The 16,404-nt window shown below is 53.6% G+C and overlaps 9 protein-coding genes across 9 annotated transcripts; 5 read left to right on the forward strand and 4 right to left on the reverse strand.

Moving 5' to 3' along the window:
* Nucleotides 1–32: 32 nt before the first annotated feature.
* Nucleotides 33–1,985, reverse strand: PV07_02989 (uncharacterized protein; the record flags this gene model as incomplete). The annotated part of the gene is made up of 2 exons (XM_016389646.1): nucleotides 33–536; nucleotides 630–1,985. The coding sequence occupies 2 exons, from the start codon at nucleotides 1,983–1,985 to the stop codon at nucleotides 33–35; spliced, it is 1,860 nt and encodes a 619-aa protein (XP_016251548.1).
* Nucleotides 1,986–2,685: 700 nt separating this feature from the next.
* PV07_02990 (uncharacterized protein) lies at nucleotides 2,686–3,501 on the forward strand (the record flags this gene model as incomplete). Its single annotated transcript, XM_016389647.1, has 1 exon — nucleotides 2,686–3,501. The coding sequence occupies one exon, from the start codon at nucleotides 2,686–2,688 to the stop codon at nucleotides 3,460–3,462; it is 777 nt and encodes a 258-aa protein (XP_016251549.1). The 3' UTR covers nucleotides 3,463–3,501.
* Nucleotides 3,502–4,553: 1,052 nt separating this feature from the next.
* On the forward strand, nucleotides 4,554–5,528 carry PV07_02991 (uncharacterized protein). Its single transcript, XM_016389648.1, has 5 exons — nucleotides 4,554–4,729; nucleotides 4,787–4,866; nucleotides 4,929–5,054; nucleotides 5,108–5,187; nucleotides 5,236–5,528. The coding sequence occupies exons 1-5, from the start codon at nucleotides 4,657–4,659 to the stop codon at nucleotides 5,294–5,296; spliced, it is 420 nt and encodes a 139-aa protein (XP_016251550.1). The 5' UTR covers nucleotides 4,554–4,656; the 3' UTR covers nucleotides 5,297–5,528.
* Nucleotides 5,529–5,640: 112 nt separating this feature from the next.
* Nucleotides 5,641–7,069, forward strand: PV07_02992 (uncharacterized protein). Its single transcript, XM_016389649.1, has 2 exons — nucleotides 5,641–5,730; nucleotides 5,780–7,069. The coding sequence occupies exons 1-2, from the start codon at nucleotides 5,682–5,684 to the stop codon at nucleotides 6,859–6,861; spliced, it is 1,131 nt and encodes a 376-aa protein (XP_016251551.1). The 5' UTR covers nucleotides 5,641–5,681; the 3' UTR covers nucleotides 6,862–7,069.
* Nucleotides 6,954–8,804, reverse strand: PV07_02993 (uncharacterized protein). The gene has a single exon (XM_016389650.1). It carries the CDS (start codon nucleotides 8,738–8,740, stop codon nucleotides 7,064–7,066), a length of 1,677 nt encoding a protein of 558 aa, XP_016251552.1. The 5' UTR covers nucleotides 8,741–8,804; the 3' UTR covers nucleotides 6,954–7,063.
* Nucleotides 8,805–8,964: 160 nt separating this feature from the next.
* Nucleotides 8,965–11,198, forward strand: PV07_02994 (uncharacterized protein). Its single transcript, XM_016389651.1, has one exon. The coding sequence runs from the start codon at nucleotides 9,150–9,152 to the stop codon at nucleotides 10,965–10,967; it is 1,818 nt and encodes a 605-aa protein (XP_016251553.1). The 5' UTR covers nucleotides 8,965–9,149; the 3' UTR covers nucleotides 10,968–11,198.
* PV07_02995 (uncharacterized protein) lies at nucleotides 11,076–12,571 on the reverse strand. Its single transcript, XM_016389652.1, has one exon. It carries the CDS (start codon nucleotides 12,231–12,233, stop codon nucleotides 11,640–11,642), a length of 594 nt encoding a protein of 197 aa, XP_016251554.1. The 5' UTR covers nucleotides 12,234–12,571; the 3' UTR covers nucleotides 11,076–11,639.
* Nucleotides 12,572–12,750: 179 nt separating this feature from the next.
* On the forward strand, nucleotides 12,751–14,489 carry PV07_02996 (formamidopyrimidine-DNA glycosylase). The gene has a single exon (XM_016389653.1). The coding sequence runs from the start codon at nucleotides 12,980–12,982 to the stop codon at nucleotides 14,327–14,329; it is 1,350 nt and encodes a 449-aa protein (XP_016251555.1). The 5' UTR covers nucleotides 12,751–12,979; the 3' UTR covers nucleotides 14,330–14,489.
* PV07_02997 (uncharacterized protein) lies at nucleotides 14,480–16,218 on the reverse strand (the record flags this gene model as incomplete). Its single annotated transcript, XM_016389654.1, has 1 exon — nucleotides 14,480–16,218. One exon carries the CDS (start codon nucleotides 16,216–16,218, stop codon nucleotides 14,641–14,643), a length of 1,578 nt encoding a protein of 525 aa, XP_016251556.1. The 3' UTR covers nucleotides 14,480–14,640.
* Nucleotides 16,219–16,404: the final 186 nt, after the last annotated feature.

Consider the following 16,404-nt stretch of genomic DNA (forward strand, 5'->3'; position numbering starts at 1 on the left):
CTGCCCAGTTTCTGCCTCTGCTGTCGCTTTCTTCATGCCTGGTTCCAAATATCATCGAGCTCCTTCTGCTCCTCTTGCTTCCTCGGATCATCAGGAAGCTCGAGACGAGCAGAAATATAGGCCCTGGCTGCCGTCACGACACCACAAACCACCCAAACAATTCCAAATGCCAGATATCCTATCTGAAGCCAGTATCTTTTTGCATTATCGACCGCAAGGGGAGTGTTTCGGTTTACTTCCACGAGTGCAGAATCCGGCGCGAAGAGGAGTTGACATCGGCAGCTTCTGTAGACACCTGCTAGTTGCAGAATGGTGCCAATGGTGAGCACAGCTGCATTCGCACACGCCAGAAGCCAGTAAATGGTTTTGAGTCCTTTTTTCAGGTATTTGTAACCTTCTCTTTCGTTGTTGTCGTCTTTTTTATCGTCGTAAGGCACCCTTTGATAGGCGATGTGCACGGCGGGAACGACTAATGCTAGGATTCCATAGAGCAGGAAATTGAATGATCGGCAATCCCAGCCGACAGTAGGCGTTTTCTGTTGATCATGGAGAGTCAGTATCGGCATATTCGGTGCGGGACAAAGTCCCCATTGGAGCTGATGCAGGTCTTTAGAATCAAGCCAACTTACGTATGAGACAACAATGGCACAGGCCGTGGGCACCGCGACGCAAAGCCATGCAAAGATATGGCCGATGAGCAGTTCAACGGCCTTTCTCAAAGTTAAGAAAGGGTATTTGGCGTGATGGCTTTCTTCGAAGTTGACGCTGTTCTCAGCCTTTTGTTTGTGCAACAAACCACCCCTTTTTGCCGCCCCGGGCACAGCCAGCCGTCGTTTCTTATGGATTCGCGTCAACCATTCCTGCCACAGCAAACCGTTGAAATAGCGCTCGCGGAGCGGAACACTTCGGTCGGAGAGCCGGGTATATTGACCCAGTGTGGTCTGTGTCACGCCCGCGTTCACACTGCTGGCGAAACAGTTTGCAGCCACGGAGAGAATCACCATCCAAGAGTACCAGATTCCGAAAGCCAACCAGTCTGCAGTGTCATTATCACCGAGTTTGTTGTAAGCATCATAGAAGACTGATGCCGTCACTGCAAGAAACAGGATTGTTGGCAAGAAGATGGCCTTTTTGAAGTGGGTGCGGGCTTCGATAAGAGTGTTAATCGCGTTCTTCACCCGCACTCTTAGATCAGTGGGGAGGTCATCGACTTCTTCATTTGACACTGATGAAAGCAATCTGTTGGATTCAGACGCCGTTTTTTCTGGCAGCGAGGGGCTTTGCTTTTCAATGGTTTGTTCGTGCCCTCCCTCTAGTTCAGTGTATTGTTCATTCTCCCGGAATTTTCTTCGGTCGAACTCGGTGTCGCCAACCAGGACGACCACCCATTTCGAGGCCGAAAGGCTGGTGATTTTACCCGGAGGCGGTTCGTGAGATTCCTCAGGCGTTTGGTCAATCGTATGCAGCATTGTTGCATCCGACCAGATTTCTGAAAACGAACCAAAAATGGCACTCGTTGGGTCGCCTAACAAATTGATCCATTCCAGAGTATAGCCCACAAACTGCCAGAACCATCTGTAGGCTTCAGAGGGTGGCTTGAAGTCGCCGAGGGGACACAGCAAGAGAAGACCTATGTAAGGTACAATCCAACTGGTCAGCGGCTGCAACCACTGTGATAAATCACTCTGCCGGTTGCCAGGACAATGTGCTCTGCACCATCCCATGGTGACATTGACCGAAGGGAACGTGGTCCCTTCAGCATAAGTTTCGGTATCGTTCAGGCTGCAAACATCCCACGGGTACTGGTCCAGTGGTATTCGTACATCAGGCAATCGAGCGGCCTTCAAGCAACAGATATTACTGTCGTAAGCAGACGCCGAAGCAATGATAAGACTCAAGATGAGCAATATCCCTGGCCGCTTGGCTTGCAATGCTGATAACGGTGCCTGCAGAGCTGAGAGAATGACACCTGTTGGGAATGCCATGTTGGGCGTTATTGAATTGTTAGGTCAGATAGACACGGAATTCTTCACCACACCTATCTGACCTCTGTACGCGTTGTTCTTCACTCGAGTAAAAGGTGCCGACACGCACCTTATAGGTTCAGTGGTGCTTGTCTGTAGTGAGGCTGGCTCAGACTCTTTGGAACACCATGGACTGCATGGCCCAATATTTCTTCCCGGCAGTGTATTCATAGTGAGAGAATCTCCTCTTCTTATGAAGTGTGGGCCGCTAGGCCCTAGGATTGGACGAGCAGCAAGCGATGGTATCGCGCAGGTGTGCTTGAAGCAACCACAAGGACGAGGAGAAGCAGCGCACATGCTCTTTTGGGGGCGAGCTTCAGCTGCACCGCGCACCGATTTGGTAGCTTGCATTGCAAGCCTCGTTCCTCAAGCGTTGCTGGCAGCATGTTATTCGCTCGTCCGTTTGTAAGGCCCGTGTGACTCGGACTTTTGGCGTCTTTCTGCTCGCTTCGCTCGGACCGGATCATGCCGGGGATGGAAACGGGGTGAGGTGGTGAGAAGCGTGGTGGCAGGATGTGCATTCTCAGCCTCATTGTCGTTGCAAAATCCGGGCGTTCGGCTTCCCTCGCTCGTCAATACAAGATGCTGGTCTGAGATACATACCCTCGAGCTGCTTCCAGCATTTGCCCAATTCTCACAGTCCTACAGAGCACTTAACGGAATGTCAGGCAGCCTGAGGGTATACGCGCTGTTCGCCATCTTGTACATTTTTACAGACCTAACATACGCGGGCTCGGAGTCGTCTCAGCGCCAACCCATCAACAACACCCAGCCGATCGATGTCTCCAAAATCCCGTCCTGTTTGCTCGCAAGTTGCGATACCGATCCCCTAGGAACCGCACCCAAAGACGCGTGCACGCCTTTAAAGCCGTCGACTCAGTTATACAATAGAAGCTGCTACTGCTCCCTCAAGGATCCGCTCTACTGTGCCTGGTCGTTCTGCACTTGGTGGGACTGGATGGCCACCGAAGACTGGTTCGTGAAAGAGTGCGGCCCAGGCTCTGACGACCTTTCATACGACGGTCTGCCAGCCTGCGCGCAAGGATGTCTGCGCCAAAAGCTTGTCTACTACGGCTGCATCACCGAGGGTCGCAATTGCTTCTGTATCCACGGGAGTCTGTTCGATTGCCAGTCCAACTGCCACAAGGAGAGTGAAATAACGGCCATCAAGGACTGGCTAACGGACCAATGCGGTGTCAGTGCTGCATTGGCCCAGAAAGGGGTGGACACCGGTGTTTTCTACGGCTCCACGGACGATACTTCTGAGTCGAGGCAATCCCCTCTGATCTACCGACCCAAAAGGAAGAAGCTGAAGTGGTATGAGATCTTTGCAATTGTGCTGCTTTGCCTTTCTTTCGTGATGGGAGGAATCATCTGGATTGCTTCGGCAAGGAAAAGGAACGCTGGCTCTGCCAAAAAGCGGCAGAAGAGTTCCTGAGAAAATACGAACCTTCGTTCCGGTTGGGGATTAGTTGAACTTGCTGGAAACGGCTTGCAGCAGATTTTGAAGGACGATCAGTGACGGCCTGGACCAGGAAGGAGACCCGACAACATCTGGTTGGAGGGGAAATGGCTGATAATGAGCGCCAGCGCCAATCTTCCGGGAATGTTAGGTGTCGAACCAGTAAGCTGATCACGAGTACCGAGTAAATGTTCGTAGTAATGCCTAAGGTGGTCGATGTACGTGAAAAAGTACATTAGCTCCCCAAGCTAATCGTTTTTGGTGGCTTGCTCTTGTGCTGGCTAACGCCCGTTGTGCTGGGCTGCCTAGGAAAGTAGACGGCGTGAAGAGCCAAGAAGACCAACAGGCTTTGGAGTATATGTATATCAGTGCACGGAGACAGAGTCGAGATGCTGTAGCCAAGGCAATTCTGTTGCTAGAGTCAGCGATATGTCACCGACAGTTGATCCTTCTCAATCGCCCCTGTGAAGCCTTGAGTAGTTTTGATTTTACGATCCCAATAGCTAGATTGAGTTGATGAAGGGGCGTCGATGTGTTTGTTCGACGAGTCTGTTCGAGAGGTCAATTTGCGATCCACGGTCAGTTAGGATACCAACTCTGAGACGATTATCGGATTGACCTGGACTCGAGGTGTAGTTTCGCTGTAAGTTTCATGGTGAGAACGAAGTACTCTCGAAGCCAAAGCTCAGGCTGTAGTGGCTCCACGAGAGCCAAGCACTGCAGGACAGGCTCCAGGAACGCCGCCACCTCTGTTCTCCCAAAGACGGGTTCCCATTCTGGACAGTCGTCTCGAGTGTAAAGGCACAGCAAGAATACGAGAGAGCAGGATAGGTGCACGACCAAGTAAGTATGCTGCCCAGCTGCAGTGATTGAGAAAACAAAGTTCTCAGACAAAGGCAGCTAGGTGTATTCTATCCACTGTAAAGGGGTGGAGCGGGAGCCGGGTTTCGCCAAGCCAATAGCAAATTAGGTCACGTGCGTCCGTTGTCCGCAGTCGCCAAGGCTGAGTGACCAACTAACGAGGCTGCGGCGCGTGCCCGCCTTCTCAAGTTTCTCCATTCACCCCTCCCAAGATCTCAAGTATCCATCTTTACCGGCCACAGTATTGATTCGAGAAAGAACGACTCACCTTCTTACACAACATTTATCGTACGCAATTGTCATCTCAACATGGGAGCCAAAGTGCCTCGAAATTTCCGGCTACTGGAGGAGTTGGAAAAGGGCGAGAAAGGACTGGGCGCAGGTTCGCAAACCGCCCGCGATTAGTGCTCGAGGAACAGCGGTTCTAACACTCATGCAGAGGCGTGCTCGTACGGACTGGCCGACAGTGATGACTTGATGATGACCAACTGGAACGGCACGATCCTCGGACCTCCTCACGTATGGCACCCACGCTCCCCTTTCCATTGAGGGGCAGATTAAGCTGACCCTTTACGATCCAGAGCGTCCACGAGAATCGCATCTACAGCGTCAACATCCATTGCGGCGACCAATATCCTGACCTCCCACCTACCATTCAGTTCGTGTCGAGGGTAAATCTGCCTTGCGTCGATCAAAAGACTGGGAAGGTGAGGATATCATCCAGGAATGAGCCTTTCAAACTCTAACACACAGGAATAAGGTTGATCCATCAAGGCTGCCTTGTTTGGCGAACTGGAAGCGAGACTACACTATGGAGACGATTCTGATCGAGCTGAGAAGGTATGGTGGGAAATATCCTTGTGCGAGAAGGGTCGCTGATGTCTGCAGGTACATGGCTCTGCCACAGCACAAGAAACTTCCGCAACCCCAAGAGGGCACTACATTCTAAGAGATGCAACTGCAAGCATGGAATTATGGAGTTGGGCTTAAACGTACGGCGATGAATCACGAGCTCTTATGAATGCATACTTGGCGTCGGGTATTGTTCACAGCACCACTCTAGCTGCAGGAGTGCGGTGACAGGAAAGTAACACGCATCTAGGAGTAAATATCAGTCCCTTGTGTTTTTCTATTTTTCTTCGAGTACTTGTGTGTATTGAGTGAGCAAGAAATCATTCCCTCCGGGTTCCATTCGACTTCAGCCTCGTTATCGGCATACCTGCCTCGAGAGATATTTATTGGTCTTTGCGAGGCTGGGCGTATGTATTCAGATACAGTGGTTCATCGCTTTCAAAGTCCGTTTGCACCCAAGAAATTTCACCTGAGATGTGCGGATGCCACGTATTCTTGCTCCGCACAAATCGGGGCTTCATCGACTAGCATGTATGTGCGAAATTTGATATCTAGTCGGAGTCTGCTGACAGCGCTTTAGGCCTTGCATTATACAAAGCTCTGCTCCGTGAGAGCTCGCGGGTCGGCGCCGCGGTCGAAAATCCTGCCGTCGCCAAAACTCTTCAATCCTTGATCCGCTTCCGGTTTCATCGAGACCGCAAGCTGCTTTCGCCATCACAGGTCGCCAACGGATTAGATGCAGGTCGTGGCGCCCTCTCCCTCCTCCGCGAATGCGCCTGTAAATCGGGCGATGCCTTGAACAAGCTGAGCCAGACGCTCGAGCGTGTAGCTCTACAAGCCGAATCTATATCGAAATACCGCGCCGAACTGGCCTCGCGATGGAAACCGCCTCCGCCCAGCCGGCGTGCCCATCTGGAGAACCTGCGCCGCGTGGCCGACAAAGCAAATCACGTCTCCACCCCCGAAACCCCACGCATCTTTCAGCATCCGAGACCGATATCTGAAGTGAAATCGGGTGTGCGCAAAGTGCCCAATCTGATCTTGGCTCAGGGGATTCCCCTTCTGAAATACCCTGGCCCTACTCCGGTGTTGTTGAATAGGGTGTTGAAGAGTAAGATCCAGTGGGGTGTCCGAAAGTGGGCACAGCATCTGGACCTCGCGGCAAAGATTCAGCTTGGTGAATGGGAAGATGAGTGGGACGCCGTCCTTGCACGAGAGCAGGGTGTCCGGGAGTCACACGAGGCCGCAACCGCAAGCGGTCAGCTAGGGCTGCAGGGAGGACCGGCAGATAAAGACTCTACAGAGACCTCATCGGGGATCAAAACGCACTTTGCCAGCTCCAAGCGATACGGCAGCAGGGATGAGAAGAACAATAATCAGCCGACACCCCGCTCCGATCTCGCCGGTCCGGGGATTTCCTGGACATGGGCACTGCGCCAGGTTGACCGACAACTTGAACAGGCCGTCCAGGCGCGTGGACGTCAGTACGCGGAACTAGGGGACAAGTATTGGCGGGTCATTTTGAAGGAGAGAGAGATGAAGGAAAAAGAGAGGAGGGAGCGGAAGCATGCTCGGAGGATGGCGCGGAAACAGGCGACAAATATCTGTGGGACCGAGGAGCGCGACGGGCCAGTGAGCAGCGTGTCTTCTGGTTTCATATGAAAACGTCCAGTCCGCGAAAGAACAAGGTGCCCTCGCTACCCTTGCTGTATCTGAGTGTGAGATGGGCAATCGATATACACGCCGAGCATGAAGTTGGCCTGTGTACCTTTGTACAATCTTGACGATAGTGGTCGAGTCCTTTCCAAAATTCAAACTCGTTGCAATCTAATTCTAGGGTATACTAAGCCGAGAACAGTCTATCCTAGTCACACGAAGTATCATGCCTTCTAGACCTCTCCAACCGCTCCAAACTCTCGTCGACTCCCCAGCCGTTCTTCAACAACTCTCCGACCTCCTCCAATCTTAGTCCCATGGTCTCCGGGTAAATCCACCATACGACCACCCAGCCCAGGGCACAGATGCCCGCGTACGTGACAAAGGTCCACTGCGCGCCCAGAAAATCCATCATGGGCAAAAAGGTCAGGCCAACGACGGTGTTGCAGAGCCAATTCGTTGCGGTTGCCAGCGAGGAGCCCAGAGAGCGGACAGAAAGGGGAAAGAGCTCGGATTGTTGCCAGGGGACAGGGCCAAGTCCCATAGCGTAGGTTGAGACGTAGAGGAGCATGGCTATCAGGATGGCTATGGCGGGGAGCTGGGGAACGGAGGTTCCGGAAGGGCTATCCACAGTTGTTTCTATCCTATCGCCCGAGTGTAGCGGAACAAAGGTGAAAGCTCCAGCACACAGGAGAAGTGCAAGGACCATGACCGGGATAGTGAGGAGCAATATTCGTCTCCGGCCCAGCCGATCAATCAGATGGAAGGCAGCAATGGTAAACAGAAAATTCGTCCCCGCGACACTGAGTGATGTCAAGGTAGGTGACTGAAAGCCCAAGAGCTGAAAGATGGTAGCCGAGAAGTACATGAGGCTGTTGAACCCACACAGTTGCTGAAGGGCTTGTAAGGTGCATGTTATTGTTAGTGCTCGGGCATGCGGAGGATGGAGGAGAAGAGATTGAAGGGTCGGAGAGATTAAGAAGCTGGCTTTGGACTGTGCTGATTGACGGAGCTGGACGTGTGCCTCTTCTTCGTCAAGCAGCTCCTTTTTAATGGCGTGTATGGTCTCATTGACGATATTGGTGGTATTGTCTGCCATTCCATGATAGACTCTCTTTAAAACCGCTCGGGCTTCGGTTTCCCTTTGTACTTTGGCCAGATAGCGAGGTGTCTCGGGCATGAATGCCAACATGACGAGCTGCGCGAGTGCGGGAGCACAGCCCAACCCGACCATCCACCTCCATCCACCTCTCATGTTGGAAAAGGCCCATCCGACCAGGTAGGCAATGACTTGTCCGCCAGTGATGAAAAGAAGAGAAACCGTGACGAGTCTGCCTCTTAGATGGCTGGGTGCCAATTCAGAGATATACAAAGGCACGATGAGACTGGCACCTCCGATGGCCAGTCCCACAATACTGCGGCCGAGTATCATCCCCCAGACAGACACTGTGACAGCCTGCCATAAAGCGCCCAGTGTGAAAAGAGCGTCTGCGAACAAGATTATGTTTTTCCTCCCGACCCTATCCGCCAGGACGCCGGCAACGGGACTCGCAACGAGCGCAAACAGACTTGTGCAAGAAGTTATAAGTCCCTTATCCAAGGTCGTCAGATGGCGGGAGGACAAGTCGGTACCAATCGAGATCAAGGTGCTGCTGATAACCCCTGTGTCGTAGCCAAAGAGCAGCCCTGATACGCAAGCAGAGACTGTCAAAACCCATATGAAGGCGTTTGCGGAGGACTTTGCCGTGGTGGTCGGAGAAGCATGGCCGTCGTCTTGCCCGCGGTCTGCGATGAGCGGGGCGTCTGGAGATGTATCATCGTGTACAGGGGGCATGTCTCGAAGTTCCACCTCTTCTATTTTTCCTTCTGTTCGATTGTTGAGCATGAAGTGTCATATTAACAGCATGGTTCGTTGTCTTTTGCTGGTCGCGTGCACATGTCCAGGGGAGAAAGATGGACTGCGGACTTCAAGTTCCCGGCCATCGCCGGCTACATCTGGAGAACTGTTTACCTAAGTTCTTAGTCACCCAGCCACCCACCCACCTACGTCAAGTTCTAGAACTTTTGATTTTCGGGAGGCCGACGATCGGACTTTCGCACCCATCCACCATCTCGCCATTAATAATTCTTCCGCGGACGAACGACCAAGATAGTGACTTTGGGCGTCCTCCAAAAATATTTAGACCATCTATGCGCTGCAGAATTCCCTCCTCCAAAGCGGACGTCGAGAGTGCTACTGCCCCCTTCCACTACCAACTCCTCGCCTCAGCCGTGGTCGCCACCCACTGGCAACCATGAGCGCCATCCTCTCCGCAGACGATCTCAACGACTTCATTTCCCCTGGCGTCGCCTGCATAAAACCGGTCGAGACACTGCCGAAACAGGACGACGATGTCAACCCTTACGAAGTGACCACCGAAGATAAGCTCCAGACCAAGAACCCGGCGCCTGCCTCGATTTCCCTTACCGATTGCCTTGCCTGCTCCGGATGTGTTACCTCTGCAGAAGCTGTTCTGGTTTCGTTACAATCACATACTGAAGTTCTGAATACACTCGAGTCCTATCCGCCACTCGACGTACGGTATCTTATCAACAAGCAGATTGGCCTTGCAAATGGGCACGGATCCCCGCCCTCAAACGCGAAGGTCTTCGTTGCCAGTGTGAGCCCGCAGGTTCGGGCTAGCCTGGCTGCGACATATGGCATCTCCGAACGAAGGGCTGGCTTTATGATCGAACAGTTCCTTAGCGGTTCACAGGGCTTGCGGATAGGTGGCCAGCACAATAATCGATTTACTTATGTGGTGGACACCAACCGGGCACGGGAAGCATGCCTGGTTCTAGGAGCTGAAGAGGTGGCAGATTCAATAATAGCAAAGTCGAAGCCGAAGCCGGTACTAACTTCAGCTTGTCCCGGTTGGATTTGTTACGCAGAGAAGACACACCCTCACATCCTTCCGCATCTCTCAGCATTGAAATCTCCACAGGCGTTGTCGGGAACGCTGCTCAAATCAGTGCTGAGCAAGACGCTGGGCATCCACCCTTCGCAGATATGGCATCTGGCGATAATGCCCTGCTTTGACAAGAAACTAGAGGCCAGCAGGGAAGAACTTACAGATCGCTGGTGGCGACATTCCGACCACACAGACACATCCGCATCTCCCGTACGAGACGTTGATTGTGTGATTACCTCCCGCGAACTTCTCTCCCTCGCCTCGGCTCGCGGTATCCAACTCTCCAGCCTTCCATGCAGACCACTCTCGTCCGTGGAACGCACTCCGTTTCCAGACCCCCACGTCTCTCGCTTCCTCTTCCCCAAAGAACGCCAACGGCACAACCAAGAGCAGAATGTGACTGCTGGCTCTTCAGGCGGTTACCTTTACCACATTCTCTCAACAGAACAATGGCGCCACCCAGGGTCTACAATCTCCGTGCAGCGCGGACGTAACGCTGACGTCGTGGAATATTCCCTGGTGGCGCCCACAGGCCAAGCTCTGATGAAGTGTGCAAGATATTACGGTTTCCGAAATATTCAGAATCTCGTCAGGAAATTGAAACCCGCCAGGCAAAGCAAGTTACCTGGTGCAGCGAGACGTATGAATCCGGCTGGTGGAAGTGGAAGCGCAAGTGATTACGCTTATGTGGAAGTCATGGCTTGCCCTGGGGGTTGTACGAACGGGGGCGGACAAATTAAAGTTGACGACGTGATAGAGACAGTACCCCAGACGCGGAGCCAAGATGTGGTCAACAGTGTGGTTGGGCCGCAGAGTCAGAAGGAGTGGCTGAGACTCGTGGATGAAGCTTACTACTCGGCTGACTCTTCAGAGGACATGGAAACAAGTGAAGAAGGAGAGGACGTGCCGATGACCAACGGCATTGGCTATCTGAACGGGCACGAGAAGGCCGAACAAACGATTATCAACGGAATCAACACCACCGAAGTCCACGATTTTCTGTATCATTGGTCCCGCCTCGTGAATATACCGGTCTCAAAGCTCGCATACACGACTTTCCGAGAAGTCGACAGCGATGTCGGCAAGAACAAGCCCGCCAGCAAGATGAGCGATACGGAGCGCATCGCCAGCATTGCCGGATTAAGCGGTGGTGGATGGTGATTTCACTTTAAACGGAGGTGGTGACGCACTGGATGTGCTTTGCTTTGTGAATGGGGCCCAATGGAGATGGCGATATATGCCGCCATTGCACAATGGACGAGACCAAAGTTGATCGAGAGATAGATTTGATTTTGATACCCCAGCTATCTTGAGCCTTGGGATATAGATATTTGTACATGAGGAATGATCTATATGACATTTCCAGACCATGATATATCATCTTTGAGTGGAGTTTCCTTTTCTCGTTCATATTGTTCGCGTCTCGTACTTTGCCCTCGCTTTTCCTCTTAGCGAACGCAAGGTGGACGGTCGGTCTGATGTCGTCCTCAAGTCTCTCGAAGTAATCTCCGGCTCGAGAAGTATCGACAAAGTGTCCTCGTACAGAGATTGTCATCCGACTGGACCCTCCCATCATCCGTCCGACTGCCGCCTATCGGTTCATCGATACTATGAGGTATGCTTCGATAGAGCGGCCACCACGCTATGATCGAGAACTCTTCCGCTGCTTGGAGACAACATGTAGTCCCTGTCAGAACCGCGCCAGTTGGTTTTCCTCGGCTCGCCGATTCTGCCCCAGTATACCATATGCCGTCTGGGGTTGCATTTGTAAGACCCAGTTATACATGTCGTTTGTTGCCAGATTTGCGTGCCCAGATTGGCATTTTTGGGCCTTCATCTCTTTCCTTCCCTCCACCCGTTCACTGCTTCCTCCCACGTCCCTTCCTCAACACCCTCACACCTTTCCTGGACAATGCCCCAGGTCCTTGTTCTCACAATCTTCTCCACCGCATTTTCGTTCCGCAGCACACCTGCCAGCATCTCCGCCCTCGACTCTCGCGGGAAGAATCTTCCGGAGTAGGGATCCAGGCGCTCGTTCACTATGCGCTCGGCGTCTCGCCTGTTCAGCGCTTCGCGCTCAATGAGATCCGGGTCGTTCGGGTCCGGACTCGTGGCCACACTGGTGCAGTAGGATATCACATCGGATCTCACGTTCCACGAGGGGAAGAGAACTGAGTGCAGGAAGGTCCGACTGGTTTCTCGAGGTATGGGCGCTCGAGTGAGTGAGGACGGTAATGATGGGTTCCGGATCGAGGTTGAGGTGGGGTCGAAGGGCGACGTCGTCGAGGGCGTGATGAGGGCGTTCAAGTTTGTGGAGATGCTGTCGTCTATGCTGGCTCGTGAGAGACGAAGAAAGTCCCGCAGCACGCGGGTGTTGAAGCAGAACTGCGGCGTGAGGTTTGTTGGAGGGGCTGTGGGTTTGGACATTATTAGAGGTCGGGGATGGGGTCGGAGCTGAGCTCCAGTCCGAGCGGGCGGAGCTTGATCAGGGATGGAGGAGGGCGTGTGCGGTCGATGGGATGGAGGAAGACCAGCAGCAGTACTCCGGTGGTTGGGTTGTGAGGTGGATGTAGGAGAGGGCGAGCTCGTCTCCGACACAGGTGAAGTCCAAAACCACGCCAGCTTGATTGCTTATTAGATGGTGGAATAGGTTGGAGATGAGGTGGACATTGACGGGGGCATATAATTCATGTAGAGAGCGATGCAAGACTCAGATATTTGCATGAGATTAGTGTTTACTGGTATTACGATGGACATAGATTGCTATGCTCGGTACGTATCAAAAGCAACCTGCGGAGCGGAGACGAGGCTGCGCTTTTCACCGCCGGGCATATATTATGTCATTGCCGCTGCTCGGAAGGCTGAAGCCACTAAACGCGTCGGTTGGTTCGTGTCGTCTCGTAATGAATACGCGTTGCAGCCTCCAGCTTTACCAATCGTCGACATAGCCACACAGTCGAAGCGCCAGCCCCTTCATCTCTATCGACCTCAAGACTGCCTCCAGCTCATTTTCTTCTCCTGTCACGCCTCAACGACCAACTCGAGCAAAAGTTGGGTGGATTGGCCAATTCAAAAGCAACAAGTCTCAAGAGGCGTCCTTCCACCGCCTTGTCGCTCTGTTTAAGGACGACCTTCTCCGCCGGAAAAGCCTCACGAACACCAATTTGATCAAGATGCCTGAGATCGCCGAGGTCGCTCGCATAGTACATTTTATTCGCAAACTGCTGGTTGGCAAAACCATCGCCAAAGTCACGGCCACCGATGATGCAAGCGTCTATGGCAAGGTGGGCACCTCAGCTGCCGAATTTGAGAAACACATGGCTGGTAAGAAGATCATCGATGCTGGCCAACAAGGGAAATACTTCTGGATGATCATGTCAAGCCCCCCTCACCCAGTCATGCATTTCGGCATGTCGGGGTGGTTGAAATTCAAGTCTGAGCACACCTACTACTACCAGCCGCAAGAGGGCAAGAAGGACGAGGCGTGGCCCCCGAAATTCATGAAGTTCATGCTCGAGACCGAAGCAGAGGACGGTGAAGAGCCAATTGAGGCAGCTTTCGTGGACATGCGGCGATTCGCCCGGGTCAGACTTGTCGACTGTCCTGCTGCGGAGATCCGACAGCACTCACCCCTGGTCGAGAACGGACCGGATCCGGTCATTGACAAGGAGATGGTCACCGTCGAGTGGCTCAAGGACAAGTGCAAAAGCAAGAAGGTCCCCATTAAGGCCATGCTACTGGATCAAGCCAACATCAGCGGCATCGGCAACTGGGTGGGCGATGAGATCATGTACAATGCAAAGATCCACCCTGAACAATACGCGAATACTTTGAATGATGGGCAGATCACACAGCTCCACAAGTCGATTCATTACATCTGCAACACCGCGGTGGAGCTGTTGGGTGACTCGGAGAAGTTCCCCGAGGACTGGCTGTTCAAGCATCGATGGGGGAAGGGCAAAAAGGATGCCTCGAATACATTGCCCAACGGAGACAAGATTGCTTTTCTTACAGTGGGTGGACGGACCAGTGCTGTAGTGCCCTCAGTCCAGAAGAAGACTGGACCTGTGGCAAAGGAGATGAGTGAAGCTGAGATGCCAGATGACGACGGCGATCTCCCGAAGAAGCCCAAGGGCAAAAAGCGCAAGGCTGCAGAGCAGAACGGAGATGGCGAGATTGAACCCAAGAAGACGAAGGGAAAGAACCGCAGTTCGACTACAAAAGAGGAGGACGATGACGATGAAGAGGAAGTGATGCCCAAGAAGACGACTGCTAGGGGCAAGAAGGCGCAGGCAAAGACAGAACCGGACTGGGAGGAGTTGAAGCCCGTGGTTAACGGGGATATGAAGCCACCAACAAAGGCGAAAAAGGCTGCTAACGCGCCAGCAAGCAAAGCAGAAGACAAGCCACTCAAATCAGAAGAGTCCACGGGGACTCGAGGGAAGAAAGCAAAGCCTTCAGCCCCGGAGGCTGCGTCAAATGACACGGGGAGAAGGCGGTCAGGTCGATTAAGCAGGTCTTGATCAATCTTGCGGGATGGCGAACTTTGGAATCATGGGGTCTTTTCTCAAGTGCCATTATTGTGTTGCTATTAGTTGGATACTGCCTATGTTGGCACGTAACATCTCGCGCGGGGCGACTTTGTATGAACTCAAAAGCCTCAGGCCAAAAACAAGAAAACCCATTCCAAAGTAAACAACCTATTCCTTCCTGCCCTTCTAAGTAGCCAACGCCCTCACCATGCTCATCCACAGTCCTTTGTTCGTTCTGCGATGTCGCAAAGCCCAATAGAGAATCCCAACCAAATCGCCGACAAAGACTACCACACAGCATTCTATGAGCCTTGAGCCGGCCCCTCACTAGACTGGGGAGTAGCAGATCCAGTCTCTGAAGACTTCTTCCTCCTGAAAGTGACCTTTTCGACGATCCTGACGGCGAAGCTTTCCTTGGAGGTCGAGGCTCGCTGGAGCCCATGCTCCTCGTCGGCAACTTGGTCGACCGCGTCGGGACCGATCTCGGCCTTGTCCAGGGCAATCTTGAACGAGGGAATCACGTTCGTCGCGACCGGGTACGTGAAGACGAGCAGGAAGCACGAGGCCGTCAGCCACCAGGCGGCGGAGATGTGGACGGACTCGACGAGCTGGCCCATCAGGGCGGGCTGCAGCGCACCGCCGGAGATGCTGACAATCATCAGCGTCTCGCAGGTGGGCGTCCACTCCTCGAAGCTGGCTGTGGCGCTCTCGAAGATCATGGGGAACGACGGCGCCTCGAAGAACATGACCATGATGGCGACGGCAATGGCGGCGGTCGCGGTGATGCCCGTCCCGGCCGCGGTCGTCGCGACGGCGCCGGCCATGAAGCACATCAGCACGTAGCGGGGCTTGAAGACCCGCGGCATGGTGACGAGGCCCGCAGCGGCGAAGCGGCCGATGACAAACGCCGTCTGCGCGAGCGACATGTAGTACGCGGCCCATCGGTCGCTGGCACAGGCGTTGACCTTCATGTGCTCGATGAAGAACTGTGCAAAAGTCACCTGGCAGCCGAGGTTGACAAAGTTGGCTGCCACGCCCCACCAGATGCGAGCAAAGCGCCGCGACACCAGTGGGTGCTTCCACTTCTTCCAGCCACAGTCGACCGGCGCGGAGACGGGGACTTCGACCTCCGGGAACCAGTTGGTGCGGAAGAAGAGGACTGCCACGAAGACGGTGAGCGCGAAGACGCAGGCGCCCAGGGCTCGGTAGAAGGTGATGACGCTGCCCAGGTTGGCGCACGAGGCGGTCTTCATCGTCGGCATCTGGCATTTGCCGGGGCGAAGAGGGTCGGGGTCCGGGCGTGCTGTAGAGGTGTCGGGATTGAAGACGAACGCGTTGGCCAGGAACGGGGCCACGACAGTGCCGATACCAGCCCAAGCTTGCGCCATCAAGATTCGCAGAGCGGCTTGCCGCCGCGGTCCACAGTTGACAGCGTATGGATTTGCTGAGCGTTCCAAGGTCGAAACACCCAAACCGATGACGAAATGCGCGGCCACCATGCCCGCAAGACTGCAGCGACTTGCCCCAATGGACATGAACTCGTTGCCCAGGGCGAGAACAAACAGGCCCGTCGTCATGGCGATTCGATAGCCGCACTTCTTCACTAGAGGCCCACCGATCAAGAGCGCGCCGGGGATGTAGGCACCATAGTACCCGGCGGCCAAAATGGCGGCCTTCTGGCGGCCGATCCCCATGGCTACCTTGACATGGTAGTTCATGATGTCTAGCAGGCCATAGGCGAGGCCCCACATGAAAAAGATGAAGATGGAGGTGAGAGTAATGGGGAGGATGGTGTCCCGTCCACGGATCTCCTTGGTTGGTTTGTTGTATTGGACATCGAGGCGCTTGATGCGCTCGAAGACGGGCCTGAAGTTGACCATTTCGGATAGGATATGTGAACAAGATGCTGAGAGGGGGGGAGGTGTTCCGAGACAGCAGAGGGCTGGAGTTTGGAGGTGAATTGATGGAGATTGTATATGAACTGCTGCAAATAGAATATCTGCACGATATGGAGAGGACGCCGGATATGAAGAGGAAGTAAACTCACTTCTCAACGTAGAATGAAG

Source organism: Cladophialophora immunda (assembly GCF_000835495.1).
Source record: "Cladophialophora immunda strain CBS 83496 unplaced genomic scaffold supercont1.2, whole genome shotgun sequence".
NCBI classification, from domain to species: domain Eukaryota; kingdom Fungi; phylum Ascomycota; class Eurotiomycetes; order Chaetothyriales; family Herpotrichiellaceae; genus Cladophialophora; species Cladophialophora immunda.